Source organism: Medicago truncatula, chromosome 1 (assembly GCF_003473485.1).
Source record: "Medicago truncatula cultivar Jemalong A17 chromosome 1, MtrunA17r5.0-ANR, whole genome shotgun sequence".
Lineage (NCBI taxonomy): Eukaryota > Viridiplantae > Streptophyta > Magnoliopsida > Fabales > Fabaceae > Medicago > Medicago truncatula.
Window position 1 is genome coordinate 3,190,142 of NC_053042.1, and position 27,174 is coordinate 3,217,315.

The 27,174-nt window shown below is 32.7% G+C and overlaps 3 protein-coding genes across 3 annotated transcripts; all 3 read left to right on the plus strand.

The window, feature by feature from the left end:
* The first annotated feature begins 423 nt into the window (after nt 1-423).
* On the plus strand, nt 424-5,546 carry LOC11435388 (BTB/POZ domain-containing protein NPY1). The gene is made up of 4 exons (XM_003588811.4): nt 424-915; nt 2,933-3,002; nt 3,089-4,267; nt 4,633-5,546. Exons 1-4 carry the CDS (start codon nt 854-856, stop codon nt 5,173-5,175), a joined length of 1,854 nt encoding a protein of 617 aa, XP_003588859.1. The 5' UTR covers nt 424-853; the 3' UTR covers nt 5,176-5,546.
* Nucleotides 5,547-7,229: 1,683 nt separating this feature from the next.
* On the plus strand, nt 7,230-8,062 carry LOC120577926 (uncharacterized). Its single transcript, XM_039829966.1, has 3 exons — nt 7,230-7,271; nt 7,403-7,870; nt 7,952-8,062. Exons 1-3 carry the CDS (start codon nt 7,230-7,232, stop codon nt 8,060-8,062), a joined length of 621 nt encoding a protein of 206 aa, XP_039685900.1.
* Nucleotides 8,063-15,891: 7,829 nt separating this feature from the next.
* On the plus strand, nt 15,892-25,623 carry LOC11427294 (3-hydroxyisobutyryl-CoA hydrolase-like protein 2, mitochondrial). The gene is made up of 14 exons (XM_003588809.4): nt 15,892-16,152; nt 16,257-16,337; nt 16,496-16,564; nt 17,633-17,696; nt 19,462-19,541; nt 21,228-21,311; nt 21,431-21,515; nt 22,727-22,812; nt 22,907-23,028; nt 23,338-23,398; nt 24,714-24,812; nt 24,899-25,000; nt 25,084-25,125; nt 25,224-25,623. Exons 1-14 carry the CDS (start codon nt 16,021-16,023, stop codon nt 25,344-25,346), a joined length of 1,230 nt encoding a protein of 409 aa, XP_003588857.1. The 5' UTR covers nt 15,892-16,020; the 3' UTR covers nt 25,347-25,623.
* Nucleotides 25,624-27,174: the final 1,551 nt, after the last annotated feature.

A 27,174-nucleotide genomic window follows, 5' to 3' on the forward strand; every position in this document is an offset into this window, starting at 1 on the left:
TTGATAATAATAACACAAAATAGACACATTAATTACACTATCAACTTTTCTTAAGACATATGAAAAATACAAAAGGTGTTTAGATATTGGGACGGATGGAATATTAATTAGAGTTATAATTGAAAAAAAAAAGTAATTAATGTTGTATTAAAAAAGAAATGAGTCAATATTGTTGGGACAATATTCTTTTTACAAATGGTTCGGTTACTATAGGATGAAGAAAATATATGAAAATACTAACTTGTGTCCTTAAGACACAGGCTAATAAAACAAATATAGAAATAGTTTATTGGAATATATGTATTACGTTTAATCTTTAGCTTTTTAATGAGTTAAATGAGTCCTCTGGACTCTAGTAGGGACTAAACACGTATAAAAGCATAAAAGCAGTATAGAATGTATATTTGTAGTTGTATACATGTATGTATTGATCGACAAAGGCGTCAGAGGGTGGGAACGATCATGATTAAGTTGGCAGAGAAAGTGTGTTTGGCTCAGAATAGAGAATAGAAAGAAAGAAACAGCAGAGACCACAGAGTACAGACCTCTCTCATTCACTCTTTTGAGATTTGCGCCCCAACCATAATCTTAACTCATCTTGGACTTAGTTTTAAGCAAATAAGGCGGCGACCATTACTCTCTCTTCTTCACTTTCTCTATTATTTCTGACTTCATTCACCAACTTACATTATTAACTGCATTCATTTCCTTCATTACCTTAACACGTTTTCTCTCTTTTTCATTCTCTTCTCTTCTTCTTGTAACCTCACACTTGCTTTCTTTCACTGTCTTACTTCTCAACATACGTGATCCTACTTTCTTTGTTTGGTTTTCAAGAAAAAAAGAAACAAAAATGAAGTTTATGAAGTTGGGTTCAAAGCCTGATGCACTTCAATCTGATGGCAAGTTTGTCAGGTTAGTTTCATGTTCTTCTCTTTTGTTTCTTTACTTTTTATTTTTCATGTTTTTTTCTGTACTGTTAGTTCTTAAATGTGTGCAAGTTTGTTTTTAACTGTTTTTTTGCTACTGAATATAAACCGAAATAGTTTTGGTGTTTGATGAGTCACTGCTAGTAACCGCTTGATTCTTCTATGCATGTTTGGTATCACTTAAATCACGGTGAACAACCGTGATTTTGCAGAAGCTACGGGGTGGTTCACCTTGATTCTAACAAACTGATAATGATACAAAAACATATACAAAACAATGTTTTAAAAACCAAACATGGTACCATGTTAGGTTGCTGGTATCACGGTGACTAGCTGTGCTTTTGCAAAAGCTATAAGGCGATTCGTAGTGATTCTGACAATCATTTTGATGCAAAACATGCACAAAACATTGTTTGTAAAAACCAAACCTAACACACATACACTCATCGGATTAGACGTGTCCTAGTGTCGGTCGTGTCCAACACCGACACATATAATTATACTGACAATGTTGTCTCCGGTGTCCGTGTCCATATCTGTGTTTCATAGTTTCAATTTATGCCTTCAAGAGAAACCCATTTAACTCATTAGTATGCAAATTACCACTAACATAGTTTCAGTATTCTATTTTGTTAAAAAAATAAAATAAATTCTATGTTACTTTTAACTGTAAAGTGGGAAAGAGAGAGAGGTTTAATTGAAGGTGGTCCAGCCTTCAAATTGTGAGTTTCTGGTTGAGCTTGTGGTCCAAACAGTGTGTATGTATAGGTGGTATGGACTGCTCAGCAATTAAAGTCATGATAATTTGCGAAGTCTTTTATGGAACAAATATTAATCGTTATACTATAATAATTATTCTTTATATGTTTTTCCTATATGGAGTATATCATTAGTTTTACTTTTTAGCATGTGAGTTTCACTGGAGTGCTCAGATTATCGCTATCAACTTTTGTAATGTGTATAGATTATCATTTCATAAATATTATGGTTGGAAGCTTTTCAGCCTGTTAAAAATCATGTGCTACACATGTATTCCACATTTGGTCAGTGTAGTGTATTAAATTATTGGTTTTGACTCCTCCAAATTAAGTTAACAAACCAAGAGGGTTATTTCAACACACCAATTTTTTTTTTTTTTTGAAGGTTCAACATACCAATGCTTTGTTAAGCATGTGTATGCAATAAATATCTACTATTGATTAATTCACTAATACTTGTTGAGATTAATCATTTACACTTTTAAAAGCTTATATTTTGGATGTGCCTGCAGTTAGCCATTTTTGTAGGGTCTGCAAATATTCTCCATCTTATATTATGTGTCTCATTTGTAATATTTTTTTGTTTCCAATTATTTTTTATGTTAATATAGTTGCATCATTTATTACTTTTTATCAATGTTACCCTTATTTAATAAAATAGTTGCAGGTATAAGATGGACAAATAATAAATGATGTATTATTTTGCATTGAAAATTGATATAAATAATCACTTTTGTATGAAGTGTGCACATCTCAAATGAGACACATAATATAAGACGGAGAGAGTAACTTTTAAAGATGTTACTTCTTCCTTTTTTGTCATGTGATCAAGTAATGTGTTTCGAACTATTTAGTTGCAGCTAAGATGTACAGTAATAGTTTACCACCAGGGTGTAGTGAAAGTAGTTGGTGCGCATGGTATGTGGGGTTAAACCCCCGAAGTATTGAGTTTGATTGCTAGTGATAGAAAAATGTAATAGTTTTGTTAAAAAATGCAATGGTTTTGTTGCACGATGTGATTTATCCATGTGAATGTGGTGAATAACATGCATCTTAATACCTTTTGGCTGAATTTCAGTTGCTTATTGCGTATTGACTTTGCGTTGTGACTTGAAATATGCATGCTTACGTTGTGTGGGGTAATTGTATTTTGTTATGAAAGCTTAGTCTTCTATCATCCCCCGCCTTTCCTTATATAAGTTTCAGTTCTTTGTAAACTAAACAATTCATTTCCAATTTATGCAGGTACATATCATCTGAATTAGCTACAGATATTATCATAGCTATTGGTGAAGTAAAGTTCGACCTTCACAAGGTGTGTACTTTTTCAGCATCCTTGTTTTAGTTTCCTATTAAATAAGCAATTCTTCTTTATTGACTTTTACTTCTTATGTGTTGCAGTTCCCTCTACTGTCAAAGAGCAACTGCTTACAGAAGTTGGTGTCGAAGGCTAACGAAGATAATTCAGATGAAATTTACTTGGACGATTTCCCTGGTGGTCCCAAGGCCTTTGAAATATGTGCAAAGTTCTGCTATGGAATGACTGTGACTCTAAATGCTTACAATGTTGTGGCTGCTCGATGTGCAGCGGAGTACCTTGAGATGACAGAGGATATTGATAAAGGAAATTTGATTTTTAAAATTGACGTGTTCCTTACATCAAGCATCTTTCGTAGCTGGAAGGATTCTATAATTGTTCTTCAAACTGCTAAATCTCTTCTCCCTTGGTCTGAGGATCTGAAGATAATTGGGAGATGCATAGATTCCATAGCATCAAAAACTTCTGTTGATCCGGCAGACATCACTTGGTCTTACACTTACAACCGGAAATTAACACAGGTCGATAAAATCGTTGAGGACAAGATAACATTGAAAGAGAAAATTGAGTCTGTTCCGAAGGATTGGTGGGTTGAGGATATATGTGAGCTGGACATTGATCTTTATAAACGTGTAATGATTGCTGTGAAATCAAAGGGAAGAATGGACGGTGTTGTGATTGGCGAGGCGCTGAAAACCTATGCTGTTAGATGGTTGCCTGATTCTGTTGATGCATTGGTTTCCGATGCTCATGCATGGAGGAACAAATCTCTGGTAGAAACAATTGTGTGTTTATTGCCGTGCGATAACGGTGTCGGTTGTTCCTGTAGTTTCTTGCTGAAATTATTTAAAGTGGCCATACTTGTTGAAGCCGATGAATCATCCAGAGAAGAATTGATGAACAGCATCAGCTTAAAATTGCATGAAGCTTCTGTCAAGGATTTACTGATTCCAGCAAGGTCTCCTGGGATTACTACTTATGATGTTGATTTGGTGCAAGATCTTTTGAATCGATACATGAATAATGAAAAGAGAAAGCGTGATATCGAGGTTACGGACATGAAAGATAAAGTATTTGGTGAATCTATTTTAGGGAATAGGGCGATATTGAATCTCGGCAAGTTGGTTGATAGTTATCTTGGAGAAATTGCACATGATCCTAATCTTAGCCTCTCTAGTTTTGTTGATTTGTCACAGTCAATTCCAGATTTTGCTAGACCAAATCATGACGGTTTTTACAGAGCTATCGATATCTACTTGAAGGTAAGATTTTGTTACCTTGGAGATGTTTTCACTTCTTTGTTTCTGTTATTATTTGTCTATAAGGCATATTGACATAGAACAGACACCTAACATGACACTAACAAAATAACCCTAGAAATAATTTGAGAAAATAAATTAATTTAATATAATCACATGTGTCGGTGTCGAACAATGTACACGTCTTCCAACAAAAGTCTCGGTATTGTATTGAGTTTTTTTTTTACTTTTTGCCTGATCAATGCCTGCATAACTACCAGGATATCACATTTTAGAACACTTAACCATTTTTCTATTTCTACACCAATATGTTCTGTTTCTTAATAATGTTTATATTTGTAATATTCATTTGAGTCAATCATTTTCAGGAGCACCCAAGTTTGACTAAATCTGAAAAGAAGAATATATGTGGACTGATGAATGTCAAGAAATTGACTGCTGATGCATCGGCACATGCTGCACAGAACGAACGTCTTCCACTTCGAGTTGTAGTGCAGGTCCTATATTTTGAACAAGTTAGAGCTGCAGCCAGTGCCCGAGCATTTGCTAACAGTCCACGTGATCCTTCACATGCCCTGATAAACGGAGACGAGGAATGTGAGAAAACACTGGGAGTGAGCTGCCATTCCCTCAACAGACAAACAAGTCGTTTGAAGATTAAGGATGATGAGTTTCGTAAGAGCGTGAGATTGGATAAGAAGAGTAGCAAAAATAGCAGAAGTGGCATGCAGTTGTTGCCGTCTCGGTCGAGGAGAATATTTGACAAGTTATGGAATGTTGGTAGTAAAGGACATGGAGAGAATAGGAGTTCAGAGACTTCAGGGAGTTCTAATAGTCCAACTTCTGTAGTCCTTGGAGATACAAAATCTTCTGGTTCATCCTTAAGACACAAAAGACATTCTATCTCTTAGGGAATTACATAGAATTAATTGGAACAAGTGAAAAGAATGTTCAAATTGATGTGAAGTGTAAAGTGGTAGGTTGCTAATCTTGTGTCTGCAGTGCATGCAAGTAATGTAATTTGAATTAAGATCTCAGCAGCATTGGAAAAAAAAGACATGGAGTATAACATTTTTGCTGTGTTTTCTGTATCTTGTTTCTTTCTGTCTAGTAGGGTAAGATCTTTCATGCTTACTGATCTGGAAATGGGTAGGGTTCTTAAGATTTTATTAAATGCTGCTGCCGTTTGTATATTATCGTTTTAACTTATTAAATCAGTGCATGGCTTCTGACTTAGCTTGGATTTAAATCAAGACCAAGAAATTTAAAGCTTTCAGTTCTACTAGATGTGCATAGAACCATACTCTTACATGTACTAATGATTTGTCTGTCTTCTTGTTTGATTGATCTTAAGGAGAAATTGCACTAACCTAGGAGAAATTGTCTAAATGACTCGAACTTCTATTTTTTTTTTTGTCAGGTAGCATAGTGGTTAGAATTCATTTTATAAGATGAATAAGTGGGGTGTCCGGGGTTCGAACCCCGGCCTCCGCATATAACAATGCATTGTCCCTGCAAACTGAGCTATGTTCACGGGGACTCGTCTTCTACTTTTAAATAAATTAAAGATCTATTTTAATCTTTGAGAAAAATTGCGAAATTCAATTTAGCCCAAGAAATTTTGGTACCTGTTTTAAAAATGAATCGGATTCATGTTTAAAAAACTTAATTCCCATATTTATAAATAGGAGTATGAAGGGTTAATGGTACTTTAACCCTGTAATATAGGTCATTTTTGATTTTCTCCCTCCGTAAAATATATTTTTTGATTTGCCCTCTGTAAAATATTTTTTCTTTGGAATACCCCTAAATAGGGTCATTCGAAAACAAAAATTTCAGCAAAAAAAAAAAATTGGTTTTTGGATGACTTGTAGGGGGTATTCCAAAAAAAAAAATATTTTACCGGGAGTAAATAAAAAAAAATATTTTACAGGGGAAAATTAGAAATTATATATATTACAGGGATAAAGTATTATTAACCCGAGTTTGAATCAAGTTATTCTGGTTTATTTTTCTCATGAGTTAATTATTCTATATTTATTTCTTGTATTATTGGACCTCAGTTTTTAAACAGCTTCTCATTCGCTCATTCCTTAGCATCAAAATAATCAAACCTTTTGTTTGGCTAACCAAGGTTTATTACTAGGGAACTTCTATGGTACACTCACAATTTTGAGTGTATCGGTACTCTTGTTTCACAAAATATATAAATTAAAGATCACTTTAATGAAATAAAAAGGTATTTGTCAATATTTATATTTTAGAAAACATCATTTCATAAGAAAAACCATCATTTCATTGTTTATAAGGATCATATTACAAAATTTACATTTTGTCATAAAAAATAATCAATATTCATTGATATGAGTAATAAAAATTCTTAAAAATTAAATTTTATTTCGTCGAAACTTTTGGTATATAAAATTTAATTATCTTAGTTGTCAATGATAGAAAATAATTATTTTTCTTCAAAAAAACAACTCATTTATTATTAATTTTACGACTTGGTGTACCGATACACCCAAATTTATTGGATGTACCATAGAATTTACCTTATTACTAATGGTTTCAGTGTCTGATGTAATTAAATTAAGGAAAATGTTAACCTGTGCTCTTAAGACACAAGTTAACAAGTCAAAAGTGGAAATAATTTGTTGTAATTAATACATTTGAATTTAATTTTTATACTTTTTATTAATTGAATGCACAAAATTCAAGGGAATGTTTCTATTTTTGGTTGCTTAACATGTGCTGTGGCACATGTTAACTCACCCTTAAATGAATAATATTTCCCTTTCCAAAGTTGTGTAGAAAGTTGAAGTAGTAACATCTTCCTTTATTGCTATCATGTCCACTAGTTATAGAAAAAAGGAAGCGTCAATTTAAAAATACTCTTTATAAGCACATTTTGGATAGTTGTGTTAGCATATCTCTGTGTTTTTGTCCTCTCTTTTGCTATACTACTATGGCTGCCATTGAAACTCAATCCGTTGAACAAGTTGACAAAGTTAGCTTGAGAATTATGGTGGACAAAGAAAGGAACAAGTTCTATATGCTGAGGCTGGGAAGGATTTCGTCGATGTTCTTTTGAGTTTTTTAACATTACCTCTAGGGACTATTGCAAGACTCATTTCTCAGGAGTCAAATATTGAAGCAGTGAAACTTGGCAGCATAAGCTCATTGTATCGAGGTGTATCGGATCTTGATCAACAATATCTATGGTCACAGGCATGCAAAGAAATGCTGCTGCAGCCAAGAAACTCCACGGAAATTTATTTCCAGCAGATGAAACTAAACATTGATGACACACCAATTGAGTACTTCTTCTGTAGTGATTGGGAGTGTACTAGAAGAGAAAGTGGGAGTCTTTTGAGCACTATGAGGAATCAAAAATGTTATTGTGGTAGAGTACTGGACAAAGATGTGGCTCCAGAACATCTGAGTTTAGGAAATGGCTTTGTTGAAGAAACTGCTACTTTTATCATTTCCGACGATCTTTTTGTGATGCCTAATGTTTTGGCAACAGTTGTACATCTACATCAGAAGCTTGGAATTGATACCAATGACACTATTGTCGAACAAACTGTGGAAATAAGCAAGAAAGAGGTATGTTTTTCTATCTTCTATATAATCTGTGATTTTGTTTTTTTTCCTTGTCATTTGATGTTTCATCTCTTGCTTTTGTAGGTAGTTGATCTTCTCAAATTATCATTGTTCTCAAACTCCCCTTTGACAGATTTAATCTTAAAGAAGAATCAATTTGTTGATAAATTTTACCAAAGCAATCAAAAAATTTGAATTTGGAAATGGAGAGAAACCATCTGAAAGGGGTAGGTATATGGTTGTGAAACTAATGGTAAGAAAATCAACTAGAGAGTTTCTATTTACCGAAGCACAAGAAGATTTTATTGACTTTGTTTTCAGTTTTCTCACCTTACCTTTGGGAGCAGTAGTGCATATGCTTCAAGGAATCTCTTCTTTAAATTGCACTGATAATTTATACAAAAGCATGACAGAGTTGTGTCCCAGAAGATATTTAATCTCACAGGAGCTCAAAGACAAGTTAACTAAGCCTCAGTGTGCCCCACATTTCCGCGATAGATCCCAAATGTTACCAATTGACACAGCATCCTTACCAGTATATTATTGCCATACATACTATAATAGCTATAATGAAGTGTATTGTGCTGATCTAACAAAAGAAAAGGCGCGTTCGAAGAATAATAATGGTGTTCCTGATAAGTTTGTACCATATAAGCTTAAATCGGTTGGTCTTAAGTATTCTCATTAATCATCTACATTTCAAGGTTTAGGATGGGGGTGTTGGTGGCATCATGCTAGAGGACCATCAACATACATGTTGGCAGATGACTTGCGTGTGACTCCAATGTCGTCCATATCTACTATGTCATATCTAAATAGATCCAAAGTTCCTCTGTCTGATTTGGAGGAAATAGTCATCAAAATTGGTGTGAAGGAGGTAAATATTTTCACAAGACTCCAGGTGTTATTATACGTTGTAATTTATTTGCATTTGCTTACATTATACTTACTTTTTGTTTACATGTTACAGTGTCTCAGCATACTAAAAGCTTCGATAATCTCAACGTTTTCTTTGACAAATGGTCTCAAGCAGTTCATACCAACCATCAAGGTGGAGAAATGATTGATTAGTTTCTCTATACATGCTGTAGTTTCAACAAGATTCATAGCTTTCGCTGCTTTGAAGAAGTGATTAATGGTTTATATGGACACTATTTCATCAAATGGTTGTTTTATCTATTTAGGAACATGATATATTTATGTCATTGATTTTATTTTCATTTCGCCTTTCAATATTAAAATTTAAAAATCGATTATCTGTTTTGTTTCACATTGATCTTGTCTAAATTTTCTCATTGTTTTAATCCGTATTCAAGATACATTACTCTGAAATTCTGAAAGTGATGAAGACCTCAATGCCAAAGAACTTAAAGCTTAGTGTGTTCACATTTCCTTTGGTTATTTGTGCAATCATCGTTAATTATAGTTGAGAATAAGTCTTGTCAAAAAAAAAAAGTTGAGAATAAGTTAATTCACAAAATGGGTTGAAGTTGAAGTAGCCAAGAAAAATAATATAGTGAGTATGTAAATTTAATTGGAAGAAGATTGTTTACAAATTCAGACTCCCTCAATATATTGTGTTAGATGTTGGCTCATAGTTTACCAATTTGGTTGTCGAAGAGTTCTGCGAAAACTTAGTCATTCAAAATAGTTGTCTCAATGGAAGTGGATGGTCCAGCATAATATGCCAATAAAGTTATCCTATCATGCCTGAAGAAGAAGCTCGATGAAGCAAAAGGATGGTGGGCAAAATATTTATATTGGGTATTATGGTCTTACCACACGAGTAGATGGGGAACCGATGTCCTCCGAGGTCATCAAACATAACCTCGAGCATTTTTCACCATTCTTAACTTGGAAGAAGCTCGTCTTAAAATCTTTTTAAGAGGATTGGAACAAACGTAAAATGATATATGTTCGTCTTACCACTAATATAAACTCAAGTCCCTTTGTTCACCCCTTTTTAAAGAAAACTTCTATTATAGGATTAATATTCAAGCCTTTGGCGCACAATTTTAACAGACCTCACAAATGCACAACTATTTGGATGAAATTGTGGCGGGGGTAACATTCACCACCTGTAGCACCTCACACTCAAAAGGGTAAAAGAAATCGTGACCCCTATATCATCAATCATGCTACATTGCATATAGAACACTTCCATCTCCGATCCCTTATGACATTTCATCATAACACATTCTCCTTCTCTAATTAACTCCATACTAATGTCTCTCTCATCATCAATTGAAGACACTTCATAATACTTCAATTTTGTCCATGTAATTTAAAAAATCATCCAAAAAGTAGGTAATAATATATTTAACTTTCTTATGTTTGTCATCATTTTTAAGCTTCTCATAAAACCTAAATATCCAAAATCTTATTTCATTTTGATTATTACTTATATATAATTAAAAAGGAAAATTACAAATATAAAAACACAAAAAATGATGAGAAAGTAATGGTAATAATTCAAAAGAGAAAAAAAAAAAAGTGGTGAACTCCTTGCCATTTCTATCCATAGTCAAAATTACCTTTGTGATTTGGTTTTTCAAGTTGTTTATCTTTGGCAAAGTTAACAACTTGCAAACATTGTGCTACAATTTCAATTTGCAAACCATCACTTAAGCAAATGATTGCATGGCATGTAAAACAAAGCAACTACACTTTGAGTGTGATCCCAACTTATCTTTTTCATACTTGTTTTTTCTTTCTCATTTTTACACCAGTCATCACACTCACAACAAGATCATGTGGCTCCTTCCCAATTTTCCATATTCTTGTTTTTTTTTTTTTACCAACAAGTTTACACTTAAGGTGGCATTTAGCTTGGACATTTGTAAGTATTGGTCCATAATGGACCAATATTTATAACCACTGGATTATATGTATGCACAATAACATAATGCACCTCACACGTCTAATTATTTCCTTTACTTTTTCCAAAATATGTTTCTGCCTTCTTTTTCTTTCTGTAATTTCAACATTCAATCTTCAATTGTTTTCAATAAAAACCCATCGTTTTCGATCAATATTTAGAATTTAATAATTTAGCATATCTTTTATATTATAATATTAAATTAATATTTACTCACAAAAATTTATTTTCATTTACTTAAACATAGCAACGAGAAAGTTTGTTTTATAAAAGATAGCAATGAACAGTTAAAAAATGTATTATTTATTATTACTGCTATTATTAGTCTTTTGGAAAGGATAATATGACTATTCTAAAAAAAACAATGAAAAAATAAATAATTGATAACGGTAACTAAATTAAACTTTTGTAACATTAACATATATTTTTTTCTTTCAAAAAAATAAAAATAACAAGTACCTTTTCTTATTTAAAAAAAAAAATAGCATGTACCCTTTCTCCTATTTGTAAAAAAAAAAAAAAATTCTCCTTAAAAAAACTTGTACGTTTTCGTAAAAATAAAATCAAATAATAATATGCAGCTGTCCAACATTTACCGTAACAAATTCGTAAAAAAAAAAGTCTAAACACCAACAAAAAAAATTACTGTAAAAAATTTGTCAAGAAAAAAAAATTACCATAACAATATGTAATATTTTAAATTAAAATAATTATAAAGGATAAAAATGAATTTTTTATAAAATGATAAGGGAAGATGGGTTAGATTGAGTGTTTATAGATCATGATAAAGTAAAGGAACCTACACTTACACTTAATAAAAAAGGTGAACCTCTTGTTTCCCTTTTCATCTCTTCAAGTTCAAATTTCGGAACCAAATCAACAACAAATCCAATTTACAAATCAATCCAATGGAAATCCTGATTTAGCTAGAGTCTATAAATTGAAACTAAAAAGATCAAACAATGGAGGCTAAAGTAGAAAACCAAATTCTTTGAGAGGAGAATAGTTTCTTATTTCCCTTACATTCTTTTCCTTTATTTCTTCATTCTTTTTCTCTTCATTTTCTTCTTTGTGAAATACCACAGAACCACTTGCTTCCAATATTATGACCACTCGTGCGAATCCTTTCAGTGGCACTCGTGGCATGAAACCCCAATAATTTTCTGCACTAAACTGAACTATATTGCGAGTTGCAAAATGGTTTCTAAGTTTTCTTAAATTACTTAATTTAACAAGTTATAAACAAAGTTCTTTGATACAAATATTGCTCTTGATATCAAAGAGGAGATAATTTAATTTCTCATGGAAAAATAGGAATTGAAAAGATGATAAAAGGTTTGCCGCTAAAAGGGAATGACAAGGTTTTTTTTCGACCTTGTATATTTTATGCATTTTCTCTACCAACTGAGCTAAATTGACGAGAACGTATGACAAGGTTTTAATCACTGAGATGTAATTTTCTCTTATTATTATTGTTATTAATACTGGCGAGAAGACGGACAGTGGACACACTCGACTTTTCACTATTTTTACTATGCGGACACGTGTATATTATCAACGATATTTTGTATAAATTTTGCGTCTAGATTACAAACGATATTTTATATAAATCATAAGTATTAATATTTGTGACTTTCAAATGTAACAAACTCAACAAACCATATTTATGTTTTTCAATGACAAAAATAATATAATAAATAAAACAATAATTCTTATATTTTTTTAATAACACCAACAATATAAGTATATAACATCATTGTATGAAAATTTGTTTAAGAATATAATTGAAATAACAAAAAAGCCAACCTAAAATCCTTCCAAAATCCCATATTTTCATTATATTTAGTATAGATGTAATTATTGTTTTGAGCTTCAATTGATGACTTCCTTCAAACTAAGGGCCTCTCTCAAATCAAAACAAAACTGTTGTTTATGTCTTCAAATTACAAAGTTGGGAAAACTTTGAATCGTGACACGATTTGTGAAGCGTGTCACGATTTTGCAATGTTGAGAGCTATTTTGCAGGGTGCCAAATCGTGACACGATTTTGGGAAAACATAACACGATTTTTGGTTTGCTGGACACGTTTTCAGGATAAGGTTGGTCGTACCTTGGTCATACACACCAAACGTGTCACCGTTTGGCAAAACGTAACACAATTTTGACAGCTGAAGACTGTTATATAAGTGTTCTTTGCAGATTTTGAAGGAGAGCTGGAAGAGAGAGAAACTTGGGAAATCAAAGGAGGTAACTTTAGGGTTGAGGGTCTTTGATTAGAGTTCTCTTGGGTTTGGAAACATTGTAAACACCTTGGTGAGTGAAAATCATTGAGTGTCTTGTTCATTGGTGAGATTGAGAAAATGGGTAGAAATTAGGGTTGTTCTTTGTGAACTTGTTGAAGCTAATTTCTTGTAACCCATTTGTATCTCTTTGTAAGAACTCATTGATAGTGGATTGGAGAGATCAATCTCTCCCCCATATTAGGTCAAGTTGGACCGAACTGGGTCAACAATCTTTGGTGTGTTTGTTCCTCTCTTCTCTCCCTTTATCTTTTGCTTGTGGTTTTGTGCTTTTCACTTTGATTCCTAGATTAGATCTAGGTGCTGTTATTGTTGATTATTGCTTGTGTTCACTTTGATATTGGTTACTACTTTCCTTTGCTCCACACATCATAGTTTGTATTGTCGGTCACCATGACACAAGAGGAGAAGACCGAGATGGTGGACAAGGCTAGGAGTGCCATTGTCTTGTGCCTCGGTGGCAAAGTTTTGAGGGATGTCGCGAAGGAACCTACCGCGGCGTCGATGTGGTCAAAGTTGGAGTCATTCTATATGACCAAGTCTTTGGCTCATAGACAATTCCTTAAGCAACAACTCTATTCATTCAAGATGGTGGAGTCAAAGACCGTGACGGAGCAATTGACGGAGTTCAACAAAATAAAAAATACTTCTATCTTAACAACAACACATGTAATTGAATTTTTCACTCACATTAGTTATGACTTAGATTTTTCTCCCTCTGATAATCTAGACCTACTTTTTATTGTAAATCTTCCTTCACACGTTGATGATTCTTCTAGAATTTAGAGAGGACATATACTTGTTCAAAAATAAAATATAAACATTTTTTTTCCTTATCAAATTATGTATGGTAAGATCAAGTCTATAGCTTGTATCATCTTTTTGGTGGTGGTTGGGGTTTGAACCTCAAACCTTGTATATATTATGCATTGTTCAAACTAATTGAGCTAAGCTCACGAGGATATAGCATATATCATCTTTCACAACTAATATATTTTGTTGATGATAAATTCATGACTACTAAAATAATTTATTAAAAATTCAAAAATTAAATTAAACAAATGATATTTTAGAAATACTATCATTAAATATGAGGAAAATAATATATTTAGTTATCTTCTTTTGAAAAAATATAGTGAGTTTTGCTTATACTCCCACAGCATCAAATTATGTGTCACTTTTAAGTTTCACACAGTTATTAAGAAAATGATTAATAATATTGATTTTAATGATAAAATATGTTGCATTAACAAAAAACCCTTATTAATTATACTTTAAGGATTATTTAGCTGATTAAAATACATTAAATAAAAGCGTGTTATTATCTTCTTTTTTTTTTTGAATAATAAATCGTGTTATTATCTATGTCCACAAACATAACCACTCATTTAACTACAACTTTGTCCTTAAATATATGTCCATTTTAAAGTTATTAGATGCATTTATTGTTTCTTTTCCAAACTAACCCCCAATTAACATCGGTGGGTTTTTTTTTTTTTTGTTGAGGGAAATATCTTATAGCTGTTCATCAATAATCAAAGTCGAAATACAAAGAGGTGCAGTATTAAAGATATGAAGACTAACTAAGAAAGTGGCCTCTCGAGCAAGAGTATGAGTGACTTCACTCGCTTGTCTCCGACTAAACTCTACCTTAGAGTTTTCAAAATAAAGATTACAACTTCTCTGACACTCCTCCACTATTGCTCCAAACTCAGATATATCATTACCACTTCTATTAAAATAATCTACACCTTCTTCGCATCCAACTTAAAATTCACATTTGTAAGTTGTAGTTCATGCTCCCATCAGATAGCATGTGAGAGTCTCAAAGCTTCTCCAACAGCTGATGAACAAACTAGATTCGACCACATGTGATGAAACCGAGTGTCTTAAAATATGAAAAAGCAAAATTTACCACATACATACACGTATAAAAGGTATTTTAGGTACATTCATACATAAAATAAACACGTTAAATACAATACCATTTTTTTTTATTAAGAGTGAAAAATCAAAATGCGGTTATATATAAAGCATATATAGTTTTGAAAAAGAATAATAAATATTATATTAATATTATAAATAGAGGAGGGATCAAATTACACCGATGTAATATTACATCAATGTTATACTGCTCAATATCGTTTTACTCGAGGTATATTTTTCAAATTTGACCGTTGTATTGTATGTTTATATCATATAGATCGTTCATGTAAATTTTTAAGAAAATATAAAATTATTTGATAAGTTAATGAGAAACTACAATATTAACATTGTTTTATAAAAGTGCATAAACCGTTGATTTTGATGTATCTCAATAACATACGAATGATTTTAGATTTTTGTAAAAATTTACGTAAATGATCTATGTAATATAAACTTACAATCCAACGGTAAAATTTGAAAAATATGCATAGAGTAAAACGATATTGATCGATGTAACATTACTCGGTGTAATTTGATCCCTCCTCTAATAAATATTTAATATTGTAAAAACAAAAATAATTAAAGAGAAAGAAAAAAATACTAACAAGAACACATATATTTTTTTTTGAGAAATGATATTTGAACAACCATTTTTTACAACTTTTGTGACAACTTTTTCTTTCGTACTTACATTATCTTTTTACTTCCTCTCTCTATTGCTTTTGTTTTTGTGCCACTACCTCATTTCCTTTGTAAAATTTTGGTTGTTACAGTTATAGATGTTCAAATAATACAACTCATTTTTTTTTATTAAAAAAAAGAAACATAACACGTACTTATTTAATTTCCAAGACAATTTTTAATTTAAACAATTAAACAATGTTAATAAAATAAAAAAAATTAAACAATGAAAACCCTTGTAAACCCTTACGGCCTAGTTTGGTTCCCGACCGAAACCATTTCACACTCTCTCAGCTCAGCCTTCATTTCAAAGCACACTCTCATAGTCAAAACATCAAACATCTTCTCTACAACCATAAAAATCAAAGATGCAGAGATTCAAATCTCTGCTTCCACAAACTCGCTTCTCATCTCGCACTCTCTCTTCTCATCCTCGTTCTTTCTCTGCTCTACCAAATTACGCTCAACGCAATGACGAAGAAGAAGATTCCCAAAACCAGGTCACTTTTCTCATCCTCATCTTCATCATCATTATTGTTTTTGTTATGTGATTTTTTTATTTCGATTTTGATTTGAAATTGATGATTTTATTATTTGGTGTTAGATTTTGGTTGAAGGAAGAGCGAAATCGCGTGCAGCCATTCTCAACAGGCCAGCTTCTTTGAACGCGCTTACTACTTCAATGGTACGGATTTTTTCCATTCCTTCTTCATTTGTTGCGCGTTTTGAGCTATGGAGCATTGAAACAGACACAAACGCCAGACACACATTGGCGTTGGTGCTATAGAGGTTGAGTTTAATCGTTTTTGAGGTAAACGCCAAGTCATTTTTGGATTTTTGTAGGTTGCTAGGTTGAAGAGGCTTTACGATTCATGGGAAGAAAACTCTGATATTGGTTTTGTTCTAATGAAGGTATTGTTTTTGTTTTCATGCCAATTAGTTGTCACTGAACTAAGGAATGTAATGATGTTATTGTTCTTGATATTATGGGTCTCTTTAGCAAGCACAATAAACTGGCTTATAGCTTGTAAGTTCATATGACCAAAAAAGATCTGTTTGGTAATTGTCATTTTCTCACAAACTAGCTTATAGCGTTTTTGATAAGCTAATTCAAAGAGCTTATCAATTTTTTTTTTGTCAATTGTACTCGTTATCTTAATTGAGAAAAATTTATTACTCCCTCCGTCCCATTTTAACTGAGCCCTTGACTCATTTCACACTTATTAAGAAAAAGTGTATAAGTGAAAGAGAAAGAAAAATGGGTTTGAGTGCCCTTGTCAACTATTGGTGCATTATTCTTTATCATAAATGCAAAGTACTCCCTCTGGTCCTAAATATAAGCAAATTTGACTTTTTAGGTTCATTCAATTAATGGTGCATGTGGTCCATAATATGGTCCACATACATCATTAATTGAATGAACCTAAAAAACTAAATTTGCTTATATTTAGGACCGGGGGAGTAGAATATATTGAATTGGGAGTGGTGAAAGTAGTATTAATTAGTGTTATAATTGAAAAAAAATAATTAATACTCCCCCCGGTCCTAAATATAAGCAAATTTAGTTTTTTAGGTTCATTCAATTAATGATGTATGTGGACCATATTATGGACCACATGCACCATTAATTGAATGAACCTAAAAAGTCAAATTTGCTTATATTTAGGACCAGAGGGAGTATTGTATTGAAAAGTGAAATGAGAATAATATTTTTTTGTAAATAACTCAGTTATTATGGGACGCAGGGAGTATTAATTAATTATATATATTTATTTTATGTCATTTCATATTTATATGCTAGTTCAAACGTTAATTTTACCAAACACTACAAATTCAATCAGCTAGCTTATTAACTATCTGCTAATTCTTACTAAACACATCATATATTGTTTTTAATTTAATGTAGTGCGATAATTTTTGTAATATTCGTATTGGTAAAAAAAATATCGAGTCTGAGTTTCTGTCTGGAATGTTTTGAAGGGTAGAGGCAGCGCTTTCTGTTCTGGTGCAGATGTTGTTAGGCTGTATCACTCGCTCAATGAAGGTGTGTTGCATTTTAATATTTTATTGATTAACAAGTACATTATGGTTTTTAATTTCAATATTTCAAGGGGATACATCAAAGTCAAACTTATGCAAATAGCTCTTATAACTTATAAGTAAATATATCATTTGTTTTTCAATTTTGTAGATAGTTTATGTTGCATTGCATTTTTAAGTTGTACATTTCACAGTATGACCGTGCGGCATCATGAAGCTAGCATAGATAGCTTCACGCATTCCACTGTGATTCCTTTCTCACAACGTGCTACCAAACATCCTATATGTTAACTAAAACACAGAAGCTAGTTTAGTGCATTTTCTAAAACTTGCTTTATGTATTATGTTTATGCGTACTTTCTTTTTCTTGATAAAAATTAAAAGCTTGCTAAATTGAGTTCATTCTTGTTGGAATGAAGTTGGAATTGTTAGAGTAAGTAGATTAAGCTAAGTCAGCTTAAGTAGCTAATACAGTTTAGTGTTCAAAGCTAATGACTATGCTCCTTATTGTACAGCTGTCATTAGCTCATACTATAAACACAATAACAGAATTCTGTTACAGTTCTCTTCTCTCTCAAGCTTTTCTAACTGTTTCAATGGAGTTTCACTTCAAACAGGAATGCCCTTTATTAAAATATATTTATCCATCAATTACACTGTGATTCCTAGCTTTTTGTCTTTACCTTTAGTAGGGTTGAGAGGAAAGAAAGGATGATGTATAGAAATTAGAATCCATGCCCAGTGAAGGATATTTTATATACCAAGAGCCATAGAAATAGACAGGGATGACACTAGGTTTCATAGTTTAGGGGCGGTCGCCACTCTCAAAGCCTTGGAATTTTTCATTGTGTATGCTTAAACTCATAGGCGGATTCACCATAAGGCTTGGTGTGGCTATAGACACGCCAAACTTTTCTCAAAAAATTTACATATGAAGGAAGCTGACAGCTCATTTTGTTCGAATTAGCAATTGTTAAGAGTTAAAAATAGATTTGGGCTAATAAAGTATCCCAAATGAAATTACCAAAACTGTTATTTTGGGTGAAATAGTACATAATCTTTGATTTTATTGGGCAAATTTTTTTGACACTATTATTTTAGCCTCAAAAAATTAGTCTTGGATCTGCCCATGCTTTAACTCATATGTTTGCCTCCCTCGATGATTACTAAATGCAATATTGAAATAAAAATTCATTCATGATAACATGACTCTTATTGAACCACTCAACCATGAACTTTTGCCAAGTAAAGAAGCCCTCTCTAGGTAAGACTTTGTAATTTGTGCAAAGCCTTATTCGTGAATAGTTGCTCCTTCTATTTCGTAAAACAAATATTAGGTGTTGCAAAATCTTGTTCTACAAAATCTAGAATAGTTAGTTTTATACATTGCATTTGCTCCATTTAGATCATAACCCTGTGCAAACCCGTGCATCCTCTACATTCTCCCCTCAGGCGCGTCTTGAACTAAACCTTTTGAAGCCTTCCAAAACTTTATCTGATGGCGTTCATCTAACGCCACGTGTGGTGCATATGCAGTAGTAGATTGGTTCTTAATATATTATTGTTTTTATAAATTCTTTATGAATGATGATCAGATGTGTTGCGGATAGGAAGTCTATACTAGGTCTGTAACTAGTTGTTAGTTCAGTTTTCAATATATATTTTTTAATCCGCTTCATCATCTGAGTCAAATTTTGTATTCATCTCTTACTAGTTGAATTCTTCCACTTCAGATGAAATTATGACATCTTTATGTTTATTATGAGCAGGAAAGGCTGAAGAAGCTAAAGAGTTTTTCAAAACATTATATTCATTTGTATATCTTCAAGGGACATATCTTAAACCACATGTAAGTATTAGATCATTGCCAAAAGTTTTGTTTGAGATGTACATGTACTTTGGATTGGAGAGATAAAAATATACTCCCTCCGTCCCAAATTGTATGTCGCTTTAGGAGAAAAAATTTGTCCCAAATTATATGTCGCTTTACAATACCCATGCAACATTAATGTTACTTTTCCAATTATAACCTTAATTAATTATTACTCCCTCTTTCAATTCTTTCATTTATCTTTCCCATATTATTTATTAAGGACAATTTTGTAAAACAACTCATAATATCTATTTTCCACACAATATTAATTGCATTTCTTAATATGTGTGAAATGCCCAAAACGTCATACAATTTGGGACGGAGGGAGTACCTAAAATAAGTTTTTGTGTGCTCATGTTCTCCACTCTAAAGTGGATCAATTCAAAGTTGATCGGTCTTGGCATGTGTTAAATACTGTATTACTCTTATTTATCATGAGATTTATATATCAAACTAAAAGTGATTTCTGATTAATGAGGATGTAGTTTTCTTTAAGATGATATGCATGATATATGAGTTATAGTCTATTGCACCTCCAAATATTGATTTGTTTTCAAAGGAGGGGGAGTTGGATTCTTTCACTTGCATTTCCCCTGAAGAAATGGGTAAACAAGTGTTACCCATCACAAGTTCTATCTTGAATCTGAAATGCGTATTCAAAATGCATAAAATGCTGGTTAGTCAGCTTCTGTGGCGTGCCCTATATCTTAGCACTGACTATGTAAATGCTCCCATGGTTTTGTCCTGTCCTCTTCACTTACATTTTGCTTTACTCTGCCAGTTTAGTTATACGCCTTTGTTAAGAGCCTTGCCTGGTCTGAAAAATACTGTTAACTCTAATTTATGTTATAGTGTCCACCCAATTTTCAAAGTGGTCTATCATCATTTTTTTGGCTTGCACATTTTTCTTTTTTCTGCCAGTTTAGTTGCATGCGTTTGTGAAGTGCCATTGTCTGATCTGACTGACAAATACTGTTACTGCCAATTTGTGTTATACTTTCCACCCAACTATCAAAGTGGTCTATCTTCATTTTTTTTCCTTCCATATTTAGGAGATACTCCTTTGTTCATATAGTTCATACTGTGTATGTGCATTGGACGAATAAAAACTGGCAGTTAACTTAACTATGGCTGAATATTGTCCGACTCTGCAACCATCTCTATAGTTCCAGAGCTCAAACACACGTTACACCTTTTTCTACACAACAATTTTCCCAGAAAAACTATTGTATTCATTACTGGAAAAAATTGTTTGAACAAACCATGTCCACCTGATTGGAGAGAGTTTTCAGTAGATTAATGATACCTCCATACACAAGAGTTGGCTTCTATAGCATTATATGCCTTACATGAGAGGAAAAAAAGAATAGATATTGGAAGAGTCTGAATCAAAATTTTCTTAAAATAGATTTATTAGTTTTAAACAAGATGAAATTTAAAATACTTCAACCCATTTTGGTAGTTTTTAAAGCAGTTGGCAAGATGATAAATTTGCATTAGAATTATACTGTATTTTAAGAATTATGTAGCTGCATAATAACATATTGCTTGTTCATTTTATGGGCTTTTATTTACCATGAAAACTTTTTTCTTTCAAATTTTTTTTTTTACCATGAAAACTTTTTCAGAACTTGTAGGAAGATTTTATGGGGATTTTTGCAGGTTTCTATTTTGGATGGAAGGACAATGGGCTGTGGATCTGGGATTTCTCTTCCAGGAATGTTCCGTGTGGTGACTGATAAAACTGTACGTGGTTTCTAAATATACTCATTGGATTATCCCCACCAGAAACTTCATTTATTTCATTCTTTATTCATGTATTGTAAATTCAGGAAACTAAACATTTTTTCTGCTTAAACTTGCAGATTTTTTCTCACCCAGAGGCTCAAATAGGCTTCCACCCTGATGCTGGAGCTTCTTACCTTTTGTCTCGTCTACCTGGCTACTTAGGTAATGTAAATTTTTGCATGCTACTTGAGTGCTGGCCTCTTGCATAACCCTTCTGATACACCTGAACATCTTTCAGAAAGAAAAAAAACTTGGAATAGAAATTATGGACTAATCCTCAGTATGACTACTTCACAAAACGATGTAAAAGACTATCTGTAAACATATTTTCTGAAGACATTTCATGAATTTTTTGTCGAAGTCTAGATGAGCTCGATTCCTTTCTTTAAAACAACAGTATTTAAACATCCAACTACTTGAATAATTTCTACGCCATTTTGTCTAATTTATTTCTAAACGGCAATGATTGAAATTTCCAAACCTTCTGAACTCTGTTTGTGCTAAACATTGCAAACTCAATGTTCCCTGTTCCATCAGTAGAAAAGAATGGATGTTGTCACCCGAAGATTACCATTGACACGAGAAATTAATAACCATGGCTCTTGTTCAACTGCACAGTACTAAGAAGATAAGCAGATAATGCATATTGCATCTATGATGCTGATTAAGAATAACAAGCTCCGTTCTCAAATTAATAACTGTTAGAACATTAAGGCTGGACTGATTTTTTCCTTGTAAGATGATCCATATTGCATCTTTGAGGCATTTCTTCCCTGTAAATCCAAGTGGAATGTTCTCCCACTGATAGCTTTTGGACTATAATTGTATGGATTAGACTGAACTCCAAAAGCTAGCTCAACTGAAAGGATTGCCCAACTTACTGTGAATAATATTTTGGCTATATACCCAACCAAATTGAGGTCTTTATCACACCCTCTCATGGCCTGGACTGGAAAGGACTACCCAACTCACTGTAGCAGCCCAATATCAGGAGATTTCAGGAGTTTGCGTAGACTATTGGAGTTTGACAAACTTGCAAACATTTGTGTAATTAATTGTCTTTTTATGTGAACTGCTGAACTAAACATTAAAACATTAAATAGTCCAAACTCCAGACTAGATTTCTGATTCTCCAATGTACCACTAAGGTTGCCACCTTCAGCAACCCAGTCCTCTGCATAGCATAACCGCCCTTGTTCCTCAACAAAAAACATTTTTACTGAATACGTATATACAACCATACACTGGCAAAAACAGTGTTGATATTTTATGATCCAAGTTTTTTCTTTTCACTCGTGTACTCATAGTTTCCATTGTAAACCATAAAATGATGCACATAAATAAGGTTATTTATTTTATATTTTGCAATACAGGGGAATACTTGGCTCTTACAGGAGATAAGCTTAATGGTGTAGAAATGATTGCTTGCAACCTTGCTACACATTATTCACTAAATGCAGTATGTTCTTTACTTCTTCTCTTTGTTCTTGTATTTCTTTTACTGTTTGTTGGTCAGTTTCCCAATTCTTACATGATTTGGCTTCCCCCTGAAGAGGCTTGCTTGGCTTGAAGAACGCCTTGGTAAATTGGTCACAGACGATCCATCTGTTGTAGAGGCATCTCTATCACAATATGGTGATCTTGTTTTTCCCGACAGAAGTAGCGTCCTTTACAAGTAATGTTGCATCAACACACCCTAATTTCCTTTTGGTCTTTGACTTTTATCACGAGACAGTTTCATCATAGTTCTGTTATATCCTTATGGATCACATGATTATCTTTTAACTTCGGGAAATTCTACTATCTTAAATGTTCTTTCTTATTTTCTGATGTGATAGAACTAAAACAACAGATATTTAAAACCAAAATGTGATTAGTCATTGCAGATTTTTCTATCTGAAGATAGATCCCTGATCATTTGGTTTCTATGTTGCTTAATTGCCATTATTTTCTGCTTCTGAGTGTTATTCTCATTTTTGCCCAGGTTTGATATTATTGATAGATGTTTCAGTCATGATACAGTGGAGGAAATTGTTGAAGCTTTGGTAAGCATTGTATTTGTACACGATCTGATAATTTCATAGCTTGACCCGTAATGAAATGCAATTATGAGACTATCTTTAATTTATTGGATAGCTACTACTGACCTGGTTTATCTTTTTGCCATCTTCATCTTTGGATTTTTTTCTTAAAAACACAATTTTCCTGAAAGTAGGTATTTTGCGTGAGGAACTTTATTCAAAATTATTTGTTAATATCATCCAACATGGGCAGAGTTGATCCTTAGCTATGTATCAGTCTCCCTTTGAAAAGGAGTACTTAGATCACCTCTCCAACGTAAAAAATACAAACTCTTTGGCCTTAATTATAAACAAAAGTAGGCAGGGCCGGCCTAAGGGCCAAGCAACCCAAGCAAGGGTTTTAGGACTCAATTTTGGGTGACAAAAAAGGCCTCTAAAAAATTAATTTGGTTATAAGTATATTATAAGACAGATAAATTATATATATTTGCATAGCTTAACTGATTACCAAAAAGGCATCAATTACTCTTAGTCATGAATTCAAATTTTGGTCTCCACAAAATTGATTTTATATAAATATTTTGTTAAAAAAATATATTTTTAAAGGGCACATTAATATTTTTGCTTTAAGCCTCTTAATCAGTTGGGCCGACCCTGAAAGTAGGTCAAAGAAAATTGATGTAATTGGTTCAGATTTTGGACCAAATTCATCAACTTTCTTTGACCTACTTTTGCTTATAATTTAGGCCACAGGGAGTACAAAAGAGAAGGCAGTGGACTATACAATACTGATAATATCTTGATTGACAGTGTAATACAATACTGAGAATATGTTGTTAAAATTTACTTTATATCTGTGTCTTCATACGCCCCCCAATCGTAGAAAGCAAATTTAATAGACAGAAAATATATGCAGTGAACTACCGTGCTAAACATTTCATATTCTGTAGCAATAAATAGGGCCTGAGCTTAATTTGAGCGTTGATCTTCCCCATTTACTAGATGGATCCAGTAGGAGAGTTAAGGACACACATAAGTCTCTCTCTCTCTCTCTCTCTCTCTTTGGAACCATCTAGTAACTGGAATCTGCTTAACTTATCTACTCTTTGATAGTTTGCCTTTCTTTTAAGGGTTTTTCTATCATGTGCAAATTTGCACACGTTAAAAAGTTTAAAATAGAATTTTAGTATTGGAACTTGTACATTTAATATTAAATATAATTTTTTTTGAATAAATAATTGTTGTTTTCCAAAAAAAATTCCCACTATTAGTTGTTTTAACATGTGCAATGTTGCACATGTTAGACAAACCCTTTTAAAATTAAATGTTATTCTTTCAGGAGAAGGAGGCAGTTGAGTCTTCAGATGAGTGGTGTTTGACAACTCTTCGGAAAATAAGAGAAGCGTCCCCATTGAGTTTGAAAGTTATTTTGCGATCTGTGAGTTGAATCTACCTTCCAAGTTTGTTTATTTCCCATTCAAGGTGCTTTTCTTCTTCTTCATTGACCTCTGCTAATGAATTTAGATACGGGAAGGTAGATTTGAAACTCTTGATCAATGTCTTGTACGGGAGTACCGTGTATCCGTTCAGACAATTTCCAAGAATGTTTCCTCTGATTTCGTTGAGGTAATGATTTTTCTTTCCATCATTTCCTTATCGAGTAACCTAAATTTGTTTTTATGATGTCACTTGACTTACCCTTTATGCAGGGTGTTCGAGCACGAATGGTTGATAAAGATTTTGCACCCAAGGTATCTATTTTCAAGAATCTATACATCTATTAAGTCAGTACCACCTACCTTTTCTCTTCTTGGTAATTATCTGAAGCGTTTTATTCCTAAATTTGCAGTGGGATCCACCAACTTTAAAAGATGTATCAGAGGACATGGTTGACCATTATTTCTCTCCTCCGTTAAACGAACTTGAGCCAGAACTGGTGCTGCCTACAGCATTGCGAGAACCTTACATGTGAAACTGTCATGCTTGCCTCTCATCAATGCTTGTCACTAGCAAGAGTAAACCAAATAAGTTCTAATTTGTTTTCAAATTTCACATATCTTTGTTGTAATAGCTGAAAGAAAAATGTAGAAATCGCACTTTTGTTTTTTGTGAGGGGTGCTTAAATTATTCCCAGGCTTTCTTTGAAATGTAGATTATCCAATTTGCTCGATCACCACTGCGTCAATTTGTTAGCAATCTCTGTTTTCAATCATGAAACTTAATAGTTTATTGTTATACATTTTAACTAACAAGATTCTTTGCGCTTGAGATTGATCAAAAAGTGAATGTTTTAAGCTTATAGTGATTTACAGATTTAAATTCCCCCCCTTAATTTTATGTCAACTCAAAAGTGTGAAGTATAGCACATGATTCGAATGAGATTACCTCAAGCGAAAAGATGCCTAAAAAACCTTAAAAGGGGATGCACCATGAGCCATGACAATTGCCTCGAGTTTGGCTTAGCAGACTACCACCACCAATGATTCCTGTTTGCTACATATTGTCTCCTGTTGCGTAGTCTGTGGTGTTTGTCCCACAAATATACATAAGCAGAGAAAAAAAAATTATTCTAGTGAACTCATTTGGTTTGCACAAATAATATCAACATGGATGAACATCAAATTTGGTTTGCACCACTACTCAAGCATTGGATGTCAAAAATAAGACTCAATTGGAGCTTAAATCAGATAACAGATAAATTATACAGGTATTTTAATTTACGAAGAGAAATCCTTGGGTGTGTTTTAGGTGATTCAAGACTCATTAAAAGGTTGCAACCTCGAAGAGTAAAAAAAGTGTTAAGAGTCCCACATCGGTTAGGAGTTGGTCTGACAATTTGTTTATAAGTGGGGGCAATCTTCACCTCACAAGCCGGTTTTGTGGGGTTGTGTTAGGCCCAACCACGATTTCTAATATGGTATCAGAGTTCCTTCACGATTCTTTAGGCCACCTGTTATCAGGTTTCCGTTATCGGGCCACCCGTCATTTATGTTCACGCTTCAGATGTGCAATCCTGAGTGTGAGGGTGTGTGTTAAGAGTCCCACATCGGTTAGGAGTTGGTCTGACAATTTGTTTTATAAGTGAGGGCAATCCTTACCTCACAAGCCGGTTTTGTGGGGTTGTGTTAGACCCAATATAAATTAGAATTATTACTTTATTAAATATTTCAAAAGTTTTGAGTTATTACTATAAAACAATTTAAATTAGAATTATTACTTTATTTTCTCTTACTTTATTTTTATTTATTAACTGGTTCCAATATCCCTTTAAATATCTCCATGACTCATTATTATTAAGAGATATTCATTTTATTCATTTTTGACCACAACCCCACATTTATTAAGAGATACTTCATTTTTAATTGACGCGGCGCGAAATCCGGGTGCGTAGCGGGCGCTATTTCATGACGCGGACACTAATATATTTAATATTAAAATACCATATTATACAAAAAATATACTAAAATATCTTAAATATTACTCAAAATTTATGAAGTATTCATAATTTGAAATAAAATAATATTAAAATTAAGAAAAATAATTAATAACCAATAGTATTAACTATTAAAATAATTTGTCAGAAAAATAACTATCAAAATATATATGAAGTAATATATTAAATATAAGATTTTTTTTTTTTTGAAAGAATATCAAACATAAGGATCATTAAGGCTTCCTTATAAAAATTATTAAGGCTAAAGAAAGACAATCAAATCATTTGAAAAAGAGATTCACCAAAAAAAAAAATCATTTGAAAAAGAGAGTATCGTTAGGAAATTACCGTTAAAAATAAAATTCTA

What these genes read in the sequence shown, in the direction of transcription:
- LOC11435388 (XM_003588811.4), top strand. Translation starts at nt 854, where the DNA reads ATGAAGTTTATGAAGTTGGGTTCAAAGCCTGATGCACTTCAATCTGAT. An exon ending in TCTGATGGCAAGTTTGTCAG is followed by an intron (nt 916 to 2,932) that starts GTTAGTTTCATG and finishes CAATTTATGCAG; the next exon opens with GTACATATCATCTGAATTAG. An exon ending in TAAAGTTCGACCTTCACAAG is followed by an intron (nt 3,003 to 3,088) that starts GTGTGTACTTTT and finishes TATGTGTTGCAG; the next exon opens with TTCCCTCTACTGTCAAAGAG.
- LOC120577926 (XM_039829966.1), top strand. Translation starts at nt 7,230, where the DNA reads ATGGCTGCCATTGAAACTCAATCCGTTGAACAAGTTGACAAA. An exon ending in CCGTTGAACAAGTTGACAAA is followed by an intron (nt 7,272 to 7,402) that starts GTTAGCTTGAGA and finishes CTCATTTCTCAG; the next exon opens with GAGTCAAATATTGAAGCAGT. An exon ending in TGGAAATAAGCAAGAAAGAG is followed by an intron (nt 7,871 to 7,951) that starts GTATGTTTTTCT and finishes TTGCTTTTGTAG; the next exon opens with GTAGTTGATCTTCTCAAATT.
- LOC11427294 (XM_003588809.4), top strand. Translation starts at nt 16,021, where the DNA reads ATGCAGAGATTCAAATCTCTGCTTCCACAAACTCGCTTCTCATCTCGC. An exon ending in AAGAAGATTCCCAAAACCAG is followed by an intron (nt 16,153 to 16,256) that starts GTCACTTTTCTC and finishes ATTTGGTGTTAG; the next exon opens with ATTTTGGTTGAAGGAAGAGC. An exon ending in TTTCCTCTGATTTCGTTGAG is followed by an intron (nt 25,001 to 25,083) that starts GTAATGATTTTT and finishes CCCTTTATGCAG; the next exon opens with GGTGTTCGAGCACGAATGGT.